Source organism: Lichtheimia ornata, assembly GCF_029851405.1.
Source record: "Lichtheimia ornata isolate CBS 291.66 chromosome Unknown scaffold00101, whole genome shotgun sequence".
Taxonomy (NCBI): Eukaryota; Fungi; Mucoromycota; class Mucoromycetes; order Mucorales; family Lichtheimiaceae; genus Lichtheimia; species Lichtheimia ornata.
The window spans coordinates 7,341-26,884 of NW_026695421.1; the positions used below are offsets into that span (position 1 = coordinate 7,341).

At 43.3% G+C, this 19,544-nt stretch overlaps 6 protein-coding genes across 6 annotated transcripts; 2 read left to right on the forward strand and 4 right to left on the reverse strand.

Moving 5' to 3' along the window:
• Window positions 1-5,868: 5,868 nt before the first annotated feature.
• O0I10_011799 (uncharacterized protein) lies at window positions 5,869-6,881 on the reverse strand (the record flags this gene model as incomplete). The annotated part of the gene is made up of 5 exons (XM_058491761.1): window positions 5,869-6,210; window positions 6,268-6,324; window positions 6,383-6,492; window positions 6,553-6,613; window positions 6,681-6,881. 5 exons carry the CDS (start codon window positions 6,879-6,881, stop codon window positions 5,869-5,871), a joined length of 771 nt encoding a protein of 256 aa, XP_058337454.1.
• A 1,376-nt stretch (window positions 6,882-8,257) lies between these two features.
• Window positions 8,258-9,189, forward strand: O0I10_011800 (Grx4 family monothiol glutaredoxin; the record flags this gene model as incomplete). Its single annotated transcript, XM_058491762.1, has 5 exons — window positions 8,258-8,428; window positions 8,487-8,561; window positions 8,640-8,840; window positions 8,901-9,000; window positions 9,056-9,189. The coding sequence occupies 5 exons, from the start codon at window positions 8,258-8,260 to the stop codon at window positions 9,187-9,189; spliced, it is 681 nt and encodes a 226-aa protein (XP_058337455.1).
• Window positions 9,190-9,603: 414 nt separating this feature from the next.
• On the forward strand, window positions 9,604-10,435 carry O0I10_011801 (uncharacterized protein; the record flags this gene model as incomplete). Its single annotated transcript, XM_058491763.1, has 3 exons — window positions 9,604-9,653; window positions 9,706-10,093; window positions 10,154-10,435. 3 exons carry the CDS (start codon window positions 9,604-9,606, stop codon window positions 10,433-10,435), a joined length of 720 nt encoding a protein of 239 aa, XP_058337456.1.
• Window positions 10,436-10,574: 139 nt separating this feature from the next.
• O0I10_011802 (uncharacterized protein) lies at window positions 10,575-12,465 on the reverse strand (the record flags this gene model as incomplete). Its single annotated transcript, XM_058491764.1, has 6 exons — window positions 10,575-11,096; window positions 11,168-11,483; window positions 11,544-11,777; window positions 11,838-11,937; window positions 11,997-12,113; window positions 12,177-12,465. 6 exons carry the CDS (start codon window positions 12,463-12,465, stop codon window positions 10,575-10,577), a joined length of 1,578 nt encoding a protein of 525 aa, XP_058337457.1.
• A 554-nt stretch (window positions 12,466-13,019) lies between these two features.
• On the reverse strand, window positions 13,020-13,667 carry O0I10_011803 (uncharacterized protein; the record flags this gene model as incomplete). The annotated part of the gene is made up of 1 exon (XM_058491765.1): window positions 13,020-13,667. The coding sequence occupies one exon, from the start codon at window positions 13,665-13,667 to the stop codon at window positions 13,020-13,022; it is 648 nt and encodes a 215-aa protein (XP_058337458.1).
• Window positions 13,668-18,295: 4,628 nt separating this feature from the next.
• On the reverse strand, window positions 18,296-19,018 carry O0I10_011804 (uncharacterized protein; the record flags this gene model as incomplete). The annotated part of the gene is made up of 1 exon (XM_058491766.1): window positions 18,296-19,018. One exon carries the CDS (start codon window positions 19,016-19,018, stop codon window positions 18,296-18,298), a length of 723 nt encoding a protein of 240 aa, XP_058337459.1.
• Between the last annotated feature and the right edge of the window lie 526 nt (window positions 19,019-19,544).

Sequence of the window (19,544 nt, forward strand, 5' to 3'; positions counted from 1 at the left end):
ACAAGCAACCAGTTCAGATATGCGTCTACTGCAACGTGTCGGTCAGCTTAATCTATCACACAACATCCATGCGATACGATCATTATGTCATCACCTGTTCATGTACCTTGGACCAGCATCAACATCCAACAGGGCGCTATTACCAGGGCTTTGTACTATGATTCACTCATTTATCAAGGTACAAAAGATGGGTGCATTGATCAAGGAATGGTGATTAACAACGAGGATTATTGATTGAACTAGACAGCGTGATGTTCAACTTGGATGGTCCCATATACGCAATACAAGCAATCTTCATTCTCGCCGAGCTCCAATGAGGAAGAGGGATATCAACAGCTGTAGGGAAAAGCAAGCATATAGCAGCGATCACATGGGTCTTTCAACCAACATTTGGATTTGCAATGGTTATGGATGGATGAATGGATACAATCAAATGCAGTGATGGGAGTCCTTGGGATGTTGCCTTGGTTACTTGGCGCGTTCATCATCAGGAACGATCACATGGATACCGCTGAGGATAATGATGGAGTGGATGGAATGGATGGAAGGTGTTTTGCAGCCATGGATGGTATTGGAATACTCAAGTCAATGCACGCAGCAGCTATTTTTCGATCATGGATGAAGGATGTTTATGACGGCAGCAACCAAGAATGCAATGACACCATTATCCCTGTGGCCTCAATGTGGTTCATTCGTATCGTAGTCAACTTGCAATGCTATTACTTTACCATCTTTATTTGATAAACACCCACACGACCATATGCTATTCTTCGACTTTTTCATTGAATGAAAATGGATTCAACGTGCTATTCAGAAGGGTATTGTGGTATCAGCTTATATGTGCGAGACGTGGATCACTTGGGTTGGAAAGGGGGAATAGAAATTTGAAGGTCAGGAAGCGAGATCGGATCATTTACGTCATCGTATCGAGACGTTTTTGTCACCTTCCACTCGATGGAGTTTCCTATGTAATTCCCATTCTGGTAGACAATAGGCATTGGCGGTTCTCAACTGTACGCGTGTTTATTATGTTATCAATGAAGGTGCCATCCACTTTACCATTTGAAAAGCACAATCATGCAAACATCCTCCACCAATGACTTACTTTGCTCGGCTGAGCACAGCAAGCGACTTGATTGATGTCATTGTTGAATGATGGATGTTGTCACCTTGTTTATCTCTGTTCCTGATTTATGAATGGACAATCAATAATGCCAACCCTCTTTGTGAATGAACCCCCACCTATCAATCAGCTCATCATTCATTTCAACACTCTTTCTCCACCTTTTTATGGTCACAGCAGAAATACACACCCACCATGCATAATTAAACAAGAGGGGTGTTGTCGCCCATCGTTCTACTCCCACTCATCTCTTTCTTTCCATCCTATCTCTCTTTGGATGCCTGACACCTTCAAAGGCCAAGTTGACATGAGTGTGCATGGTGGATAGTCCTTTTGCGAGTGATCCTTGTGCTAATGCGTGATGATCTTTAGCGTTGTCCTTTGTTTCCTACATTCATTGTCATTTGATGTTTGGCTCTTCTATTAAGGTAAATCCCAATCACGTTGCTTGATGAAGCTCATACCCACAATCCTTTTTGATATAGCTATACCTCCCGATGTGCATATGCAGCGTTGAATTAGATGGTCTACTATACCCTGCACGCTGGCGAAAGAACGCCGCTCCTATAGATCGGTGAAGGAAGCGACGCCGAATTGAAGAAAGGGTATGGATTTGATCATCTTCAGTGTATGTACAGGTTACATAAACGACATTGGGTCATAGCATGATGCAAAGCACAACGCCATTCACACTCGTATTAAGAGGAATAGTGTCCCAAGATTATCCCAACATCATTTTTTTCGCAAACGACTATGAAAGTCAGTGCTTGGATGATCCTTGTCGTATTTTTATTCAGTTTCCTTTACTCGTGTAATTAGTGCAGCAAATCACAAAACCGTTATTTATTATTACACTGGCGCTGGTAACGACAAGAAGTTACGTACAAATCGTCAGCTCTGGTGATAAAGACAAGAAAACTCCCTGTGCTGGAGTACATGGTTCGGGAGCGTCACCCCACCATCATCATCAAGATGATCAACAACAACATGATGGCCCTATTTATTATTACAATGGAGTTGGTGACGATGATAAGAGGAAGATGAAAATCGACACATCTGTGTAGGCGTATAGTGGGTGGAGCTAATTCATGCATCTTTCCACCAATGGATTGACCGTCCTCCCGGTTTTGTTACACAAACACGCCGCCCCTCTTCTGCATCTTTGGCTCTATCTAGGGTCCATCTACTTGACAATGAACAAAGACCACTTTCGTATAGCAGCACGCTTGCAGCATAGTAAACACATAAAGACACTTGTAACTAAGAATTTTACAATCAAGCGTGGGGTCTTGAATAGAACAATGTTGCTCAGCGTGCCTGAATACACCCACTGTCAAAGTCTCAAGCCATCATGACCATTCCCTGATTCACACCCAATGTCGCTACCTGGCAAAATAAAAATTTTGGTCGTCGTCGAAAAAAATTCTCGAGGTCGATCCCCGTCCAGTTTGGCTGGTGGCGACATTGCGAAATCTGGTATTGGCAAGCTTGATCGTGAAACTGACACCCAAGGTGCAGTTGGCCAAGCCGAGCACATTGCGCTAATAAAAACCCCACGTTTCATTGTAAAGTTTGGAGATGCAGGCACCTTTATGTTTGTAAGTGTGATGCTATATGCAAAGTGGTCCTTGTTCATTGTGAAGTAGCTGGACCCTGACAGAGCAAAAGATGCAGAGGGACGTGTTCGTGTAACACAGCTACTTTGCATGACTGGAAGGATTGATGGATTATACTTTATGGTCTATCCACAATAGTCCATATAGTGCACGCTAACAGCCATTTCCTCACAATCGGCGTTGTTGCAAAATCCACTGCATGTGAACGATTCTTCTGCTCCAGCCGAGCATTTCCAGCATTCAAGTTTCTTGATCCGAGCCCATTTGACAGAGTTACGCTGGTACAGCAAACATGAAAATTAATGAATCGCAGGGTCTGCGAATGTCTCCGTCTTTCAAACTTTTGGGAGCTCCCATTCCAAATTTTCAAATGAAGCGCGAGGCTTTGTTAAGAAAGAGTTGATCAGCATGCTCGAGAGTACCATTCTGACCAATTTTCAAGTTGGAAGTGAGCAACTTCGGGGCGGTGGGCCGTCCGCTCTTTTGTTCCCGTCATCCACCATTTGGATCGGCCCCGCATTTTAAATCTTCACAATGAAGTCTGTCAATTTTAAATGAATGCAGTCGATCAGCATGACCCAGCGAACCTTCTGACAAAGTTTCATGTTCGAGATGGGGAATCCCAAGGTAATACATACTATTTCCATAGATCATGAATCCGGCGCTGCCATGTTTTCCGATCTCCATAGTAATCCCACATTGTACCCTCCCATTCAATATTTTTAAATGAACATGATGTCTTTTTCAAAACAATATTGATCAGTATGTCCAAGATCATCTTGTATGCACGTTTCAGGTTCGAAAGGGACAATCTCAATATCAAGGTTTGGATGTACAGTGTTCATGCATTTACACAAGAGGAGTCCGACCGATTTACTTTCCACTTCTTCCACTCTCAGCTCTTCCCTCTTCCTCCCACCCTCAACTGTTGCCCCATTCAAGTATACAACTACCACCTGCGAACGATTGTCCTGCTGCTACCCATCATGTCAATCCTACAACTGCCTTGATCCGATTGTCTTTGACTCAATCGCAAGTCCATGCGTGTGCACCCCCACTACAACACACGCGTTTCTTGACACTTCACTTTTTCTTGTGCAATCATCGACGGCAATCAAACGATACAGCATTCATTGCAGCAGTTGCTATTAGCAAGGTCTTTCCATTGTCTCATACAGCGTTCACAACCTTGTCACTCTACTACAACACACGCGTTTGCACACTCCTCGGCCACAACAATACGTAGCAGCTAGCAAGGTCTTTACTCCACTGTCTCAAGTTACTTGCAGCAGTCTTTCTTTACATGAACAGCAGGTAGCCATCGTATAGCAGCAGCTTTATTTACGTGCAGCAACTTGCTTCAATGCATACGAGTTGGTTTGGATGATTCTATATCAGCTGCCAAGTACATTACTATACAAGCGATCTTCACCTGGTTGAGCTGCAAAGAAATGATCGAGAAAGAGAGATACCAACAACCGGATGGAAAAGGAAGCGATACCTTGACTCTTTCAAAAGTACGCGGGCGATCTACCCATGACTCAAGCTCCCATTTTGTAATACTACAACAAGTACGTTCAATCGCTGAATTGCTTCGTTATTCAAGTTGGATATTGTCATACTAAAGTTTACGTATGGTTGTTGCTCTATCGTTACAAGATCCAAGGGAAGCCATCGTGTGTACGTATCGTTTCCATGGATATCTCCAGGGAGATGCCCCAGCACGTTTTCACATTGTCTCATTTGGGTATGTTGGCAAGAAAAGCAAGTACTTTGGTTGTTATCTCACATTGAGATTGGATTCAGCTAGCGTTATCCCATCACCTGGTGCTTCGTCTTTCCAAGCGTTGGCCAATTCCTTCAATAGACATCTGTCAGCTCTTACAAGTGGATGGTATCAGCAACAACCAAGCATACTACGTATCATTTGGTGTCATCAATCGCCATCCCATCATCTTGTGATTCTACTTGACCTTAATGGACAACTGTCATCCCACATCTCTCATGCCATGGATCATGCCCACAATGAGCAAGAAAACAGCAGCGTCTTCCGGTGTCAGCGAACGTTATTCCATCATCTGGTGGTTCGAGTTATCGGTCACTTGTTTGGATGGACATCTTCCAATGCAGCGTTTCCTACACGTGAATCGTATCAGCAACGAGCAACAATGTACATTTTTTTGGGGGTACCAGCAAAGGTTTATCCATCCCTCAAGGGCTTCTTCATCAAGTAACGTTCCATTCCTTTGAAAAATGGCTATCAGTATTCTGTTTGGATGGTTGTCTCTGCGACAGCGAAGCTGGGTTTTGGCTTTTTGGATGTGATCGTTCATTATCGTATGTCATTGGCTATGTAAGTATTGTATGATCACTTCAAAGTTCAATGACTAATGTACACATTCACAGGTCAATCTTCTTAGCAAATTATCTATTTTGTGCCATCATGAAGATCTCTTTGCTTTCCTGATAGTTATCACTGGCGAGTCCCTGCTGCTTTGAAAATGATTATCAACATTCCACTTTTGGAGAGTATATCGGGTGCATCAAGCAAGCGGTCTTTGGGATATCAGGGTATTCGTTTACCTTATGGATGTGGTTGTCAAGTGCCGTTTCGATGATACTATGAAATAATCAACCTGCAACTGGTCTCTTTTATCGGTCGTTCATCATGGCATCCGTTCCTTATCGGCTCTACTGTGATCCCTCTTTTCACCCCTCATCGTGTGGATACCATTTCCCAAGTACCTAAACGAATACTTTGGACGTTTTATTCGACAACCAATACTCTCGGCTATGCTATTTCGTCAAGATCCGGTTTATTTGCTACAACGCTACTTGTGATGCATGATGTGTCTCTGATGAGCCAACCAAGAAGGTCGCTTGATGGAACTATATGTTTATGTCTAACAGAATGGTGGAGATGATGGCAAAATCTTGGCGTGGTCATTCTGGTCGTACATCACCGCACAAGTATCCTCGACGCGCTATTACCAATCACCACGATCCTCATCATCATAGAAGCAGTTCTTTCCAACATGACGTATCAAAGCATATTATAGTCTCAAATAAAGTTGGCATCTTTAATCCCAAAGCAAAAGGTGATGTTGGTTATTACATGTATATAAAGGGCTACTTGGATCTGCGTGGAGAGGGTGATGGAGAGCGAGAGCGTCGTCCCATAAATGACAATCGATTCATCTTCTTCTCTACGGGCTGTATGGTGCTATCCTCATCGCTTGATGATTCACTTGTGGAGCCTCGAGATCCTGATCCACTCCCGAGTCGCATCAACCCACTCAGCCTATTCTTCTTGACCTTGTACTTTTTGATCTTGTCATCAGGCCGAACAACTGTAACAGGGACGGGCGAATGTTGTAGACAATATTTGGATACGCTTCCCAACAACATCCCCTTGAATTCAGAAAGACCACGAGTGCCGACAATAAGCAATGATGGCTGATACATGGAAATCTAATCCAAAGACATGGATAAGCATCATTCTTGACTTCCTCCCTAATGATCACTTACCATATGCTGAATCGTTTCCTGCACCTTCCCGATAACAAACTCGATAATGACACTGATCTAATGGCCATGTTAACATCACCCATTGCTATTATTAGATCCCATATCATTCTTTTACCTTTTTATCTGGGCCACTATTTGCCATGATCCTTTCCATAACAATAGATGCGTTTTCTCGAGCTTGTCGTTCCTCTTGCTGTAATAAGGCTTGGATGTTTCCCTTTTTGTCTATGCATATTCATCAATGAAACGGGGGTCCCAGGTGACGCGTGATTAAGTCATTTTTACCGTTCATATCGACTGTAACCACTCGCAACACAATGATCTCGTCGCCATCGTCCATAACTTCCTATTGTTCCATGTTGTCAGCATTGAAAAGGTCAAAGCTACAGAGGGAGAGAGTGCGTGTGTCTTACATCGCTTGCCCATGTTAATGCGTATTCGCTGTAGTTGGCGAGATCGGTAGCGACCATAAACGTTCTAGTGCGACGAGTGCGCTTGTAGCCGGGTGTCTTTCCTCTCAAGGTGAATGAATAATTGGGAAGATCCTTGTCTGTCATTGCGTCGAAGGACACTCCACGGACATATTTCTCGGGTTTCTCGTCTGAAGACGCCATAGTGTGGTTGCTGTGTGTGGAAGGAATAAGTGTGAAAGATAACCACGCAACGTCGCTGTTGTATGCGGAATCGGAAAAACCAAGGTAAAAGAGTGAGCGAGCAGGCTAACTAGAGACATCAGCAGTTCCGAGCAAGGTGACACCGCTGAAACACTATCGTAGCACCTTCTCATCACGAGATGCCTTATCATTGTCTTGGATGGTTTATTCTTCTTCTTGTTCGTAAATGACAACTTTCTATCATTGGCAATACTTGGTTCCATCAATAGCCATTGTCGGAGGCTCGTGCGTTCCGCAACAGGCTGATTTATGCGCTTGATTATGTACATCATCGGGGGTCCTCCGCCCATTGGAATAGTACTAGCTTTGAGTTGAACAAGCTTCCTTGATCAATAATCAATAAATCACTCATTACTCTTCCCAGCTGTTTCTTCAAGGATGTAAATGTATTGTATTTGTCACCACGACACCCTAATAGTAATAAGACGTATATTACCTTTCTGGCTTGTCACAAGAATACAGCTTTCAACATAGCCAAGTATAGAAGATCATATTATTACGTCCCACCTTTTCTTAGCTTGTATTCGATAGATTTCTCTCTTGAGAAGAGCTACATATTAAAGTGGGCTTGTACATACACAGCTTCGCTCAAAGACTGGAAGAATCGACATACAAGAGGACTACGGCATTAAACAGAGCATTCCTAAATCCTATGCTGTATTGCAACACAATACCTCATGCTGATGCTCACTATATAGGTAAAGAAAGAATGTCCCCATGGACGTTGGTTGCAGATGATTTGTGATCGCGATCTCACGTCCGCCCTAGTCCAGGATATGTACAAGCAACGAAACCATGAGATGATCAAGGACATCAAGAAGACCGAAAAAGCACGATTATCAGTGATACGGGCACTACCCATCTTCCACTATCTAATTGGGTAGACGTATTGTAACCTTCAAATGCCCATAAACTTTGCTGTTTTATTCATGATGATGCGATTTGAAATGAGGAGGAGTGGAGAGCTATGTAAATAAAGCTGATGAAGGAGCGTGAAGGGAAAAAATGGACAAGATCAGGAAAGTGTAGCAACTCTATAAGCGTCCATTGACCTATGTAGAGATCATACCACTATCCATCTTGATGATAATCCCCAACATTGTTTGTTTGATAAGGCATCCAATCTTCGCAAGGTGTTGATGTTGTACGGTGACACCTGGTATTCCAATGCAAGAAAAGAGAAATGAAATGATAATGAAAGAAGGATCTGAGACATCGTCATCGGATCGGCATCTCCGACTTACATTCACCCGATCACCAAGCTACCGTTACTTACTTTTTCCTTTTGCTTTTGACACCAACCAACCAACCAAACAATGAGCAACCTCGTGGATATCACAAGCGACAACCAATTCTCTTCCTTGATTTCCAAAAAGGACGCCGTCATCGTACTCGACTTTTGGGCACCATGGGCTGAGCCTTGCAAACAAATGAACGACGTTATCGCTGAACTCGCTGGCAAGTTCTCCTCGTTGCAATTTCTCAAGGTAACCTGGCAACCTTCATTGGCCATTGCTATGGGAATGATCTGACTCTTGACGATAGATCGAAGCCGAGAACTTTGCTGACATTTCTGAAGAGTACGAGATTGCAGCTGTGCCCACTGTTATTGTGTTGAAGGTAGGTAGCGGTAGCAACGCTATGATGGATGACACTTTGTCGAGGATTGTCTTCTTATGATGTATCATATGTATACAGGGTGGCAAAATCGTTGAACGTGTGGAAGGTGCCAAGGCTGCTGAGGTGACCAATGTCGTGGCCAAGCATGCCAAGGGTGTGTCAGGAACCAAGGCAACAGGAGATGCCGATGTGAAGCCTGCCAAGGATCTCAATTCACGTCTCAAGGAGCTTATCGAGAGTGCAAATGTGATGGTCTTTATCAAGGGTACTCCTTCACAGGTAAAGTATTAGTAATGGAGTGGTGTTGTAAGGATCATGTTGACATTTTTCTTAATTTAGCCTCGCTGCGGTTTCACCCGCCAACTCATTGACATCCTTGCCGAGCAACAAGTGAAATACAGCTCATTCAACATTCTCATGGATGAAGAAGTGCGACAAGGTACAATAAACAAACCAAAATTGAAGGGATTGTGATGATTAACTTTTCCTTGTAGGTCTCAAAGCATACTCTAACTGGCCCACCTATCCCCAAATGTACGTTAAGGGCGAGTTGATTGGTGGTCTTGATATCGTCAAGGAATTGGTCGCATCCGGTGAACTTAAGGAGACAATTGAGGAAGCCAGTTAGATGATAACAAGTGTACATTTTTTGGTCGTATTATAAAGCATGAGATATCTATATCCAAATTTACGAGACGATACATGTTCGGAGCACATTGTGCTTACTAATACCCATGATATGGGCTTTCCCTGCAATACACGGGGGACTCGTGGGTGTGATGACATGCCCCAGTTATAATAGTATCCAAAACAATGGCAATGGACGAATGTACATAGCAAGTCAAAAGGAAGGGTGGATAAAACAGAGTCAAAGCGCACAAACATCCATCTTTAATGTTCCTACATAGAGGAAGGGCGATAAAGGACAAGAAGAAAGAAGAGAGATATTCATTGTAGATAGTAGTCATCGTTAGAGAATCAAAATGCATTGATTTGTGCGACATGGATATCTTCAGTAAGTCTCTTTCTTTTACAAACGCAAATGGATGCCGCACAAGAAAAGCTCTACTGGGACGAGCAAATCCCTACAAAGTAGGTGACACTTTATGGAGAGATAAACAAAGGCTAACTCGATTCTATATAGGAACGATCACGATTTCTACGCATTCCCCAAAGAACAGCTGTCTGCCGACGATGTCATTCGAGCTCGCGAAGCACTCAAACGAAGGCAACGACGCGGCCTTGAAAGGTCGATCATTCGTACAACTGCCGAATTGGACCAGTTCCAGTATTCATTTGCAAATCAGGTCGATGGAGCCTATTTGAAGGTGCCAAGGAAACGCTATTATATCATGTCGTCTGGCAACAGCTACCTTAAAGACAACAGCAGATCCATTACAGAGAAAATGGCACGACTACGAAAAATGATTGCAGAGAATAAGCCAGAGCCGACAACAACAACGACAACAACAAAAACACCAGCATCCAATACCCCCAACACTGGAGATGCCATTTATCGTTCAAAGTTAGAGGTACGGGTAATAGTAGTAGGAGTATGGCTATGGGGAGCTATTTCTAATGTGGGTGATTAGGACATCTATGATGGAGAGTTTGATCATATTTACACGAATGCGATGCAAACGATGGAATACGCACAAATATCATATGCAGAGGATGTAAAGAACATTGGGAATGCAGTCGAACAACTTGCACGTTCATCAGAGGCACTACCAGGATCTTCAACACCACCAGGACCTTCTACGCCACCAGGACAACCATCATCACCCATCTTATCCTCAATACCAATGCAGCGTACAGGTTCACGTGACCCACGACTTAATCCCCGTATTCCTTCCGATCCAAGACGACGATAGCAATAGTAGTCTTCTACAAGGCAACACGTATATAGAACGAATAAAGGGGGCCATCATTCCAAATATAGGATCAAACGTTTTGATTATGCCAAGTTTCATTGTATGTGTATGTGTGGATGTGGGTGTGTGTTGGAGACCATTATACAATATGCCATGTAGAAGGCTTTTTACGCCATGTACGAGGAGTAGGTGTGACTAAACTCTTTCGGTCATCATCGGTAAGCGGCTGATCAATAGGACGAACAACCCATGCACTTGGATGAGAAAGGGCAGCACCATAGGTATCGGGTGAATATCTACCACGAAGCGATCGATAGGGTAATGCAGAGGAACGAACAAACCAATCTTGAGGACGATCGGCAATGACATCATCACCCTTCTCAAATTCATCCTTAAGCTTCTTCTTTGATGATTGCACCTCCTCCTCTTCTTCTTCATCACGTGCCTTGCGTTTCTCAGCAATGCCATTGGGTTGCTGTACATGTGTGTCGTCATTGTTCTCTTTTTCTTTGGTGGATATTGATGGTGCAATGGCGGTCTTTGTGTCATTCGATTGTTCCTTGGCGGCGGGTGTAGTAGCAGCAACCTTGCCAGTATCATTGGCATAAAATAAGATATAGGCTTGTTGTGACATGACCTCTTTGAGAGAAACTGGATGGACCTAGATAGACATAAAGTGTCAATATAGGTATCCATAGCAATCCATGCTTTCCAAACAAACCATCAACTTACATCTTCATCATCCATAATATACCATTGTCCATCCGAGTTCTTTACATAGGCATAGTAATGTCCAGAATTGCAGCTGTGTCCAAGATGTACCAATACAGCATAGAGCCTGTATTTCGATGATCCTTTTTGTTGCTTGTTCGTCTCAGGACTAAGATAGGCAGCCATATCGAGGAATTCGGGGTATTTGATCCGATCGGATACTTTGCGCATGTAGCCTCGTTGCATATCAAAAGTAAATCGTTTGAGGTGGATGGCCATGGTCATTGGAAGTTCACGGATGGTCATTTGCTTGCCAGCATTCACTTTTTGCTTGCACCTATAGATATACATGTCAATAACCCTCGTTGATCTCCAATCCTATATGTATAAAACATACCCTGAACATTTATACTTGCTATCTGGATCACTGCCTCCAATCTTATCCATTTTGATATATCGCTTCAGTGCATGCTCCAACGAATGTGCATGGTGAATGTCCACACTCAAGTCAAGAAGCGCCTCGTATGTGTTGGATCGATGATTGCAACTGAAACAGCGTACTTGTGATTGGATACGACCACCAAAAATGCCATGCAACATGGTTGATTCTTCCACCTTGGGCGGTACCTTGCTATAATGGAATCGCCCAAATCAGGATATGTATGGACTTGGCCCCATTGTTCTTCCTTACCCAAGACCTTGCAATAATGCTTTTTGAAATGCAGTGAATACAAACATGAGGAATTCATGAGCATCTTCTTGACGTCGCAACTTGAGTGTCTTTGACAAAGCTAATAATGCATGCATATCATCAGCAAGGAATCCCACCTATCCATATCTTGTTTCCTACCTTGCAAATTGGAAGTAAAGTATTTTGGAAGAATGGCGCCTTTTCCTTTGGATCCTTCAAACACACGATGAACATGAGTTTCCATGGCACAAAGAGCACAAAATCCGGGCATCTTGCCTGAGCATGAAAATAGTCAATGTTATGATCTCCATGACAACCTATCCCTCCTTTTGGACATACACTTGTTTTTATGCTTTGCTGTCAAAAGATGCTGGGCAAGAGGAGCCGTATACGTCAAACATTGCAGCACCGAGTTGAGGAAACATGTGTTTTGGCCGTTGATAAGACCTGGGCCCACACGTCGAGTCGTCTTCCACTTTGGTTGCAATCGACTACGATCAAAGAGCGGTAACCGGATCGAGGTGTTGTTCTTGGTTGCTGCATTCGTATGCTCATGCTTCTTGACTTTGGCTTGACCATTGGGCCGAAATGGTTGCTTTGGTTTGCTGTTTCCAAGGTGAGGCCGCATGTCAAAAAGGTTTTTAAAGAGCAACCGGAACAAATTTTTGTGCACTCCACCGTACCTAGTGTACCCTACCGGATTCAAAGTCAGTTGCCACATCCTATGATCTTACACCCTGCCAAAGTTTCAACACTTCATACAAGCATTTCCATTGTCATTCATGATCTATGATAGTCACTACGTCTTGTAAGTTGCCCCTTGTATATAGTTCATGCATATTTGTCACTCCATCCCACAACCACTGCTAAACAATTGATCTTCCGCTTATATCTTTACAAATTACCAGTACTTTGAGTGAGAATGTTCCTGCAGCCATTTATGCAAGTTATGGTTATTTGGCGTAGGATCAGCCACCAATACTTGGGAGTCATTGGTTTATCCATCTAAAGCTTCTAGATTACAATTCTCGTCAAGATTGCTTCCATTTATGTAGCGGTGTGTCATATATTTGAAATGCGTAAATGTATCAGGTTGCATCAATTACGAACTGTTTATTGAGGCGACGTTGCTAATCCAGCTCCATTCAACTTTTCCCAATGGTTTTTGTTTGTTGACAAGGATTAATTGGTTTGGGTACCGAAAAAGCTGCTAATTCCATCCACCAATTTCTGTTTGGAGTGATGGTAATAGGATAATGCACCACGTAAGATCTCGTGCAGCTTTTTATCCGCCTTGGAATAAGAATCTTCAACCTCCTGGAATTTATGCATAACATCATCAGAGCTGAATGCTTGTTGCTTTAGCAAAGCACGAAGAAGCTCTGGATGGCTCTGTACATAGTCCTTAAGCTCTAGAGGTATACAAGGTGGACGACCATCTCCTGGGTTGCATTGTACAAGGACCCATCTACCACTCCAAATGCATTCATAACGTAAGGCTGGCTCCGGCGTATCCTTGTATTTAATCGAGGCCTTTTTACAATCTTTTTTGGACCTATTAACGCCGGTTGGATACTCGTTTTTATCGCCACAATTGTAGAAAACATCGTTGCCTTGTTGATCTGGATACACTACACCATAGGCGTAATTGGCCTGTTGAGAGTTTTCACCTTCGATCATCGATTTAGGGTTGTTACAGTAGGCCAGGGCTTCCTCTTTCGATTTGAATAGGTGAATTTGGGCAGCAACTACAGGAGGTACAACAAATCCAACTATAATGGAAGCAAAGAGCAATAGTAATGCCGATGAGGAATAGCGTCCTTGATGCATTATGTATTACTGTGAAAGAAGAATGGGTGAAGAAATGTGTCAGACGACGAATGATGGGTGTACATATTTATATTGTATTAGTGGCTATTCTATCACGTCCTCGTCATCATCAGGAGTAGCATTGAATGACGATGGGAGTTCAGCTGCATGATGTGGGCGCAAATCGAGGTAGTACACTGTATGTAGCCACACTAGTAGATCAACAACATCCTGCATAATACCACTCCTCATGCAGCATGTGTATGCTTTTGCACCATCGACCCAAAAAACACCCCTTGGCTGACATGCATTAGCGTATTTCCAGGTACATGTTGACGCCATTTTCTTTGGGTATGTGGCATGAAACAACTTTATGAAGCAATGCAGCGATGGGAAGGAGAGGTGATAAAAGTGATATACTACATGAAGGATGGAGATGCTTTCAAAGAGAAGGCAACCTATGAGAGACGATGCTCATAGACGCAACATGAGTGGGGCATTTATTGTTGAAAGGGGTAACGATGACGATGATGCTAAAAGGATGTCTGAAATGTATGTAGCTTCCCGAGGAGACCTAAATTTCCAGCTCTTCCTTGTCTCTTTCTTCCATTCGCAACCGTTGCTCCCTTCATCTACAACTACAAACTGCGAACGATTATCCTGTTTCGACCCATCATGTCCATTCTATAGTTGTCTGGATCCGATCGTCTTTGACTGAAGGGCTAATGCATGGTGTGTGCACCCCATTACAACACCTGCCTTCTTCCTGGACACTTCACCTTCTCTTGTACATTCCTCGGCCACAACCAAACTAGCAGCATTCCTTCCAGCAGTTGCTACTGGTATACTCTTTATTCCATTGGCTCAAACAGCATTCACAAGCATGGCACTCTACTATAATACACGCTCTCGCACTCTCCTCTGCCACAGCCCAACGTTCAGCAGATACTACTATTAAGCAGATCTTACTCCATTGTCTCAGCTGGTTGCAGTAACGAGTCTTTCAGCCTTCTCGCGTCAACAGCATATAGCCATAGTATAGGAGCGGTTTTCACATACGTATAGCAACTCACTCCAATACATACGATTTCTTTGGCATATGGATATGGATATTTCGTTGGTGCATGGGGGAATGGAAGGATGTGAATGTACACCACACGTGGGAAGAGAGCCTTGTTCTTATGTATTTATTGTCAACTTGACTGTGATGTTATCATCCTGGACGATTGGTGCAATCAGCTATTGTACTTTTTCATGAGAGTTAATATCATCATCCTTGTGGCACCTGCCAAGCATGGACAACGATCATCATCCAACTGCTATTTGACACCTAATGCTATCACAACAATGACAATGATGATAACGACAACGAGAATCAAAAAGAAGCCTGCAAGATCACGTTCCTTTCTACTTGTGTGCCTTTTGGATATTGGAGGTAACGAGGTGATTGACGACTGGTGACGAGTACAAGTAGGAATGATGACGGAGGACGACTACGACGATGGTGGTGGCAATGTACAGTACATAGCAAGATAGCTACATGAAATAAAGCATTGTTTATTTATTACACGCTTGTTGGAGGTTGCTAGCTTGTGGATTACATACTATTGCTTCCAAGATGGAATAATAAAGGTGGTCCGGTTATCGGCCATGCAAGAGGTATATAGCTTTTGTGATACAATAAGGAGGAGTGAGATGACCTTGAGAAGAAAAAAAAGTGAAGTGATCCCTCCATTGAGTTTCAGGATGAGTGACTCATTCAATATGTATACGTATCTTTTTACATATACAAATTGGTTTATGCAGCTCGGCTTTCTTCTACATGCAAATGTGATACATACATTGACACACCTTCATTATTGGATGCTGTTTACTTACGTACCTTCACAAAAGGCAATCATCATCATCATCCATTTGTGCAGCAACCTGTCAAGGACGCGTTAGTGTAACCACCACGTGCCGTTTCACTCAGCTCTTCATCTTTCCGTTAATGCAGCCGACACCATCCACTAGGAAAAAGCAACTCCATCACGCTTACAGCATAGGTAAAACATAAAGGTGCCTGTATCTCCAAACTTTACAATCAAACGTGGGCTCTTTAATAGATCAACGTGCTCGGCTTGGCCAACAGCACCTTGTGTGCAAGTTTCACGTTCAATGTCGCAAACAGCCCAAAAAATAATTCTTTGGTCGTCATCGAAAAAAATGCAAGAGGTCGACCACCCAGGTCCAGTTTGGCTGGTAGCGACATTGCGAAATCTGGGATTGGCAAGCTTGATCGTGAAACTCACATTGCTCTATTCAAAACCCCACGTTTCATTGTAAAGTTTAGAGATACAGGCGTCTTCATGTTTTTACTATGTTGTAAGCGTGATGCTATATGAAAAGTGGTCTTTGTTTAACGTAAAGTAGTATGACTATAATAGAGCAAAAGATGCAGTGGGCGTGTTTGTGTAACTTGAGTCATTCAGCACAGGCGATGCATGATTCTTGTACACTATTTAGGAATAGTTGAAAATGCCAGCTAATAACCTTAGTCCTCCCATTCACCTTTGTTACCCGATCCAATGCATACGAACGATTCACCTGCTACAGCCCAGCATGCCCATCATTTAACTTTCATGATTCGAGCTAACCTGGTAGTAACGCAATGGCTGTTGTTGGATCATCATTATCATGTAAAGTGTAAAATGGCACACACCCTTTTGCTATACGTGAGGATCATTTCTTTTATTTACGTGTACCTGTTGTCTATCCAGAGGGTGATGATGACGATGGGTGGATGGTGTGTGTGTTGGGGGTGGTAATTGAGTGGCCTCAGTGTAATAGCAGTAGGGGATTTAAACTTGGGGGTCGGTAGCTCCACGACTTGAGACAACGCTTCTCTCCTTTTTCTCCCACTTTTCCTTATTCCATTCACGACATTGCGATCAAGGTAATGTACTATAAAAGAGTGCTCTTGTTGGCTGTGAGGAGTTAATGTAGTTCTGAACATGCATTGTCAGGGAGTGAGTGTGTCCAAAGTGCCGAGGAATGAGCGTTGTTGGTTGGTGGTTGCCATGGCGATATGGTTGCTTCCTTTTGCTCGTTGCTATTCCCGCTCTACGCTTGGTGTCAACAGGTACATTCAGAGTCCAATGTTGCAGCCGAATTGGTTCTATTGACGCGTCAGCTTGTATAGAGGGCAAGTTTGGTTTCAAGACGTTGGCTGGTTTGGCGTTTTGTTTCGGCTCAACTATACTACACCATGGTTTTCGTTTTCCAGTAACCAACAACAACGGGTCTTTGTGTATATGGAAAAGGCAAGTACAATGAAACAAACAATGAAAAGGGTGTTTATTGTGTGTGTGCTAATAATGAATTGTATAGGTTTCTTTGGTCAGGCAATGCAACTTGGGGCATCATCGTCATCATCTCTTTGGGTTCAAGACCCAGCCTGTATCAAGTGGCCGCTGCGTCGCTCTGCACTAGCCAAGTGTGCTGGAAAGGCTTCTTGGAACGCGTCCAGGGCTCTATAGGCCTGTGTTTGAGTTGATGGGTCGACGACGATGGGTTTTTGGAAGAGCATGGTCACCCGTGTTGAGGGTAAAAGGGGATTTGCAACAGCTTGTGAATGTGTTGGACCAACGCGCTCTTCTCGTGATAGGCTCGTTCTTTCCCTTGAGGATTTCTTTTCATGAGGCGGGAAATGATTGGAAGGATTGGGGATCATTCTTTCTTTGGAGAGGATGAATGAGAACAACTATGAGCCTGGACTCTACGTAAGTCATGTCCTTCCTTGCCATGGATCGAACTGGCCTTGCGTGATTTGTGCAGTGCTTTCTCAAGAACAAGGGATCGCCCAACGTTGCTCGTATGATGGTGATTTCGTTTGTGAATTCCTTCTGATTTGCTTTCTTCCTTGGAGAGGATCGCCTAACGGTATACCAAATCGTCATCATTCCCGGTATCAGATGGTCTAACTTGCCTGCTTTCTTATTTGTAGAGACGGCAATTACGATGATTACCACATTCACAACAATGACGATTACGATGATCACCCCATCCACAACAATGACAATGATGACGACAACGAGATTCAAAAGGAAGCCTGCAAGATCCCATTCTTTTCAACTTGTGTATTTTTGGATGTTGGTGTGACGGATGAGATTGACAACTGGTGGCGAGTACGAGTAGGAATGATGACGGAAGACGACTACGAGGATGGTGGTGGCAATGTACAGTACATAGCAAGATAGCTAGAAGAAATAAAGCATTGTTTATTTATTACACGCTTGTTGGAGGTTGCTAGCTTGTGGATTACATACTATTGCTTCGAAGATGGAATAATAAAGGTGGTCCGGTTATCGGTCATGAGTGATTTGTGATACAATAAGGAGGAGTGAGATGACCTTGAGAAGAGAAAAAGCGAAGAGATCTCTCCATTGAATTGATTACTGGTGGGTTTACGTATACACATTGGTTTATGCGAGTCGACCTTCTACTACTACAATTCTCGTCAAGATTGCTTTCGATTTTACAGCGGTGTGTCACATATTCGAAATACGTACGCGTATAAGGCTGTGTCAATTATGATATATTTATTGAGGTGATGTTGCTAACTCAGCTTCATTGAACTTTTCCCAATGGTTTTTGTGTGCTGGCAAGGGTTAATTGGTTTGGGTGCCATAATCAAAGACGTCAATCACATTCGGCCCTGCCAGTTTGGCATCCTTGAAATACGATTCTACGTGCTCTGAGGGTGGTTGCGTCTTACTATGCAATTGCTTCTTACCCAACTCCTGATCCGCATGAAGAAGCTCATAAACGTCGTTAGGGTTGAGTGTCCCCTTTTCCAAATTACGAAAAAGCTCTGGATGAGCCTCCTTTAAATATTCCACAAGCTCTGGATCATCCTTCTTTAAATATTCCACAAACTCTTCTGGATGGTTCTGTAGATATTCATCGCGCTCTGGATATCTACAAATGATACGGCCTTTGTGTGGGCTGCAGTCTACAAGGGCCCATCCACCATCCGAAAGGCATTCGTAATGTACGAGTTTGTTTGGCGTTTCCTTATATTCCGTCGCGGCGCTTTTACAATCTTTCTTGGACCTATTAACATCGGTTGGGTACTCTTTTCTATCGCCACAATGGTAGAAAACATCGTTGCCTTGTTGGTCAGGATACACTGCTTGATAGGTGTGCATGACTTCTTGAGAGTATTCCCCGTTTGACATCTTGAATTTAATGCCGTCACAGTAGGCCAGGGCTTCCTCCTTCGATTTGGATAGGTGAACTTTGACAGCAACGACAGGAGGGGCAATAAATCCAACCATAATGGAAGCAAAGAGCAACAGTAATGCCGATGAGGAATAGCGCCCTTGATGCATTATGTATTACTGTGAAAGAAGAATGGGTGAAGAAATGTGTGTCAGACGACAAATGATGGGCGTATTTATATTGTATTAGTGGCTATTCTATCACGTCATCATCATCAACAGGAGTATTGAATGACGATGGAACTTCCACCTGCACGATGTGGGCGCAAATCGAGGTAGTATACTGTATGTAGCCACACTAGTAGATCAACAACATCCTGCATAATACCACTCTTCATGCAGCATGTGTATGCTTTTGCACCACCGACCCAAAAAACACCCCTTGGCTGACATGCATTAGCGTATTTCCAGGTACATGTTGACGCCATTTTCTTTGGGTATGTGGGCATGGAACAACTTTATTATGAAGCAATGCAGCGATGGGAAGGAGAGGTGATAAAAGTGATATACTACATGAAGGATGCAGATGCTTTTTCAAAGAGAAGGCAATCTATGAAAGACGATGCTCATAGACGCAACATGAGTGGGGCATTTATTGTTGAAAGGGGTAACGATGATGTTGATGCTAAAAGGATGT